The following is a 4,646-nucleotide window of genomic DNA, read 5'->3' on the forward strand; positions in this document are numbered from 1 at the left end:
TTCTCCATCCATGGCTTTTGCTCAGTGTATTTCAAGACACCCAATACAGCCAATGTCTGTGCACCCAACTTAGAAGTTGACCATTAAGCCTCTCTACAGTCCAAGTCAAATGGTGCACCCCAGAATTCAAAGAGTAATAAACAGAATGAAGTATGAAGCCTGACCTTTCACAAAAGAGAGACTTCGGGTCACGTTCCTACCTCCTCAGATGACAGCAGAACTGATCCCCAAGGCTGAAAATAAAATATGATGCAATAAGGCTCCTGTGCTGGCCTAAGGTTGGTGCAAGGCAGCAGATCCTACCTACCCCAGCAGATCCTATCTGGCAACAAAGTCCCCCTGAGAGGAACCACGAATGAACTACTCACATTTCTTAGGATAATGAAACATGGATAAATACCAGCCTGCCAAGAACACACTCATTTCAGTTGTTCCTGTTTCAGTCTGTTACTTTAGGAGGAAAAAAGTAACATGACAGTCTTGTTTTCCATGTCACTTAAGGAACCCAGATTCCTAACTTAGGTGCCTGCAGAGCCAGCAAGGCTTTCACAAAAGCCAGGCTGAGGTTCAACGCAGCCTGTCTCCCTAAACCTGCCTCCTTAAATAGTTTAAGTCAGGCAATGCCAGTACTACTCTTCCTCCTAGATGGAGCAACCACCATCTTCAACAGGGATGCCATCAAAAGAAACCAAAAGCACAAGGAAACTACATTCTGTCCTACTGGTAACAAGTTACACGTACAACAAAAGAGTGAACTGATCACATGCAGGTAAAAAAATAAGCTGTAACTCAGTTTATTTAGAGTACTTCTCTATTGTCCAAACTGAAACTGGGAAAGTGTCTCATACAGCTTTTAGCAATGCTTTTTAAATAAATAACCCACAAAGGGCATACAAAATTCTTATATTTAGCAAAAAATCCACACGTCCTTAAGATCCTTGATAAAAACTAACAACTGTGTACAATAGTGGGTAGAATTACAGTAACAAAATGCAAATCAACAACACTGTGGTTTCTTTACAGTTATTACTCCATAAATACTAAGCTCTGTAAAGTGTAATTGCCCTTAAAGTACTTACATATCTATACACATCTACCTCTCTCCATTAGAGAGCCCCTCATTCGAATCATAGTGAGCTTGTGAAATTTTGTTCGGCTTTGAGTTCTGAACCAAGTCCATCAGGAGAACCATTTTATTATCTATATGTGTCTGAAGAGCCTGGATTTGATGATCAATATAGTCCATTAGTTTTTTCTCCATCAGATCCATATTTTTGGAGATTATCTTTTCCAAATAGGAGCAAATAGGCTGTTGTTCTACTCTGAAAAGAGAAAATGGGGGAGTAACTATAACTTCTTTCTAATGACAAGAGGGTATGATAAGAGATCTGGTCACTTCAACTTCTTTTAAATGTAAAACCTCATTTATGAGACAGTACATTTTAGAAGGTATTAGATTTTTAGCACAAGTAAAATACCTTGCTTGCCTGCCACATTTTAAATCTCAGATTTAATAAATATGCAAGGCTCTGGAGACATCTTTCAACCTGCTTATTTTTTCTAAGGCTTAATTATGCATTATACACCTTAGTTACGTGTAACAAAATCCACACAATATTCAAGAGTTCAAATTCTGTCTGCATGGTAGACTTTACTCTTCTCAGCTGAAGTGTTTCAAGTGAAACTTTGCAATCCTTTACTTGTGCATCTGCATTCTTTAAAAATGGGACTAAAATGCTTAATTATGTAATTTAATTTTTTTAACTTGTCAATAAACACAGTCAAATGCTACTTTAGCAGGCGTGCCAAACTTAACTTACCCAACACAGTGGATGCTTTCCTCTTTAGCCACTGCACTTTTGCCAAACTGCCTCTCACCATCTTTCAGCCTGAGATGATTCACCTGACTGCACAGGTTGTGGAGGAAAGGAAGAAGCACCTGTGGGTGAGCTACACTTGGGGGTTCATTCGCTTGCGCCTGCACGTGCAAAGATCCCATGACTTTCAAATAACTCCTGAGGTCAGATGGATTTGGGTGGAGACTCAGTCTGTCAGAATCCAAAGCATTCCCTCTTTCAGGTACCTGTGTGCTCAGATCACCCCTCATTTTTAAGTCTTCACACACTGTTTCACTCGTTACATCATTCTGAACACGCAAAGGTTCCCTGGCTGGTTGATCTGCTGGTGTCTGGATAGCTGCACTCTGCAACCCGTCTACTGCAGGGCCACCCCCAAAGTCTGAATTTTTCCCAAAGATCCAGTTAAGTTTGTCTCCAAGAGGTAAACTGTTCTGGTGGGAACAAAACCAATACAGTTCAGTATTAAAATATACTGGAAATTATACAATAGTAACAACAGACAGTTTGTAACTCAGCATTCCACTAGTGTGGTGTAAAGATTTTTAAAGTCATCCTGAATTATGTTCCTAGGGAAAAGCACAGGGATATATTTTCCCTGGACAAATTATGTGTTAGTTATCTTGTCGGTTTCTAAGTAACAAAACAGTTTCACTGACTTCGTTCTTACCATGCTATGTCCCCAGAACTGAACATCATTCACATCAGATGGATTCAGGATTATATTGGAATAGCCTACTTTGCAGGATCGAGATCTAAATCAAATAAATGCTCTGTAGAGCATTTTCCCTTCTTAGTAACCATAAAGGAGACAAGCCAAACCCCAACATCACAGGGAACATGCCCACCATCATTGAGAAGCAGTGGCAATGGAAATGAACAAAAGGAGAGTGGGGTGGCAGTGAGGTTTTAAATTATGATGGTACAGAGTTCTTAACTCTGAGCTTGGTGTATGCAGTGATTGCCTGAGCACACAATCTTTAATCATTGCACTTAGGAGTGGCAATAACTAAACCAGAATTAAAATGGCAGAATGCGTGGGCTAAAAAATAATAATAATAATTTAAAAATCAACAATCTTTGCCACCAGATCAATTTAGAACATGCTTTGACTGTGTTCCAGAAGGTAAGGCCCAGACCAGTACTGCTTCTTTCTGTGGAGAAGCAGGATGACTTACTTTCTGCTGACATCGGACCATGTCCATGAGCTGCTGAGCACCTGGAGACAACCTGGATCCCATGGAGTCCATTATAGTTTGCACCCTGTCCAGATCTATGCTTGAGCCTAGTGCAGGCACATCAGCTGCTAGTTTTTCAGACACTGGATTCATTTGCACAATTATTTTACTGATGAGCACTCGTTGTTTATCCCCTATGGAAAGCAGCTATTGCAAGACAAACAAATGGTGGTTAGCAAAATCATAGATGGAAAGCAGCTATTGCAAGAAGACAAACAAATGGTGGTTAGCAAAATCATAGCTTTATGTTTTCTCTCTATGTATGGAGCAATGCATTATTTTTTGAGCCTCAGAGAACTCTGCTAGCAAGACAAAGCACCACCTAACAGACTTTTAAGTGATTATATGAAGTGATCCAAGTGTATAAAACAAGTGATTTGACTAAAAGCAATGCAATTTAGTTAAAGAAAAAGAAAACTATTCTGTTCAATCCCTACCTTAATTCTACAGGAGGCTGCAGGGCACTCAAACTTAAGGTACTTCTTGTATAAAGTAACTTTTTCAGCTTCCCTAGAAAAACAAAATAAACGAGCTGTGGCATCAATATAGAAAGTACTTTCTTCTTTAACAGAAATAAGACTATATTGGGAAATATTCAGATAAGAAACAAGACTGACTGGAACGTATTTCTAACATGGTACAGCAGTTTTGATGCTTATATTCAACTTGTACTGAATCTTGTCAGGTAGGTATGTAAAAAAAGGGTCTGTATGTGTATGTACATCTACCAGAGAAGCTTTTGAGGCTCAGTAGGTTATTCACACATCTTTCCTCAGGCTCTGAGTCGGCTGTTTTTATTTAGCTAATTAAGCAGCAGATGTGCTGTATAACGACTTATAAACAAAAGACAAGACATTGCTTTAAATTCCCCTGGCACAGAGGAGGAAGAACTGAAGGTGAAAACAAACCTTTTTCTCACCCTTGAAGTCTGAGACTACTGCATAACAGAGAGACAGGAGATCGTTTGGTAGAGATCAGCTAGAGGAGAGATCCTGTCCAGAAAAATTAAGCAACGCAGAAAACCTGCACCTGCCCTAACTCCTTCTGTGGCCTTATACAGGGGGGTTTCAGAACAGCACTTGATAACTGACTGGATTAATAATTTTGCTAATTAGAAAGGGCGCTGGCAGAACTGCAGCCCCGTATTTGATCAAAGGGGCAGCACTGTGTGTTCAGCAAGCGTGCAGGGCACACCAGGGCAGCCACCCCAGGGCTGTCACCCCCCCCAAGGGCTGTCACCCCAGGGCTGTCAGGCACACCAGGGCTGTCAGTCAGGCACCTCGGGGCTGTCAGGCACCCCGGGGCTGTCACCCTTGCCAGGGCTGTCAGTCACACCAGGGCTGTCACCCCTGCTAGGGCTGTCAGGCACCCCGGGGCTGTCACCCCAGGGCTGTCAGGCACACCAGGGCTGTCAGGCACCCCCCTCGGGGCTGTCAGGCACCCCGGGGCTGTCACCCTTGCCAGGGCTGTCAGTCACACCAGGGCTGTCACCCCTGCTAGGGCTGTCAGGCACCCCGGGGCTGTCACCCCACGGCTGTCCGGCACCACAGGG

At 42.3% G+C, this 4,646-nt stretch overlaps 1 protein-coding gene across 1 annotated transcript in view; it reads right to left on the minus strand.

Annotated features, from left to right (window-relative positions):
• Positions 1-1,093: 1,093 nt before the first annotated feature.
• Positions 1,094-4,646, minus strand: part of LOC104389133 (chromosome unknown open reading frame, human C10orf88) — a 4,835-nt gene continuing 1,282 nt past the window's right edge. Inside the window, exons 2-5 of the mRNA XM_009998085.1 lie at positions 3,528-3,604; positions 3,035-3,150; positions 1,821-2,290; positions 1,094-1,322 (exon numbers count right to left, since the gene is read on the minus strand). Coding sequence (XP_009996387.1) covers positions 1,094-1,322; positions 1,821-2,290; positions 3,035-3,150; positions 3,528-3,604 — 892 coding nt within the window. The remainder of the gene's footprint in view (positions 1,323-1,820; positions 2,291-3,034; positions 3,151-3,527; positions 3,605-4,646) is intronic.

Source organism: Chaetura pelagica, unplaced genomic scaffold (genome assembly GCF_000747805.2).
Source record: "Chaetura pelagica isolate M959 unplaced genomic scaffold, ChaPel_1.0 scaffold465, whole genome shotgun sequence".
NCBI classification, from domain to species: domain Eukaryota; kingdom Metazoa; phylum Chordata; class Aves; order Apodiformes; family Apodidae; genus Chaetura; species Chaetura pelagica.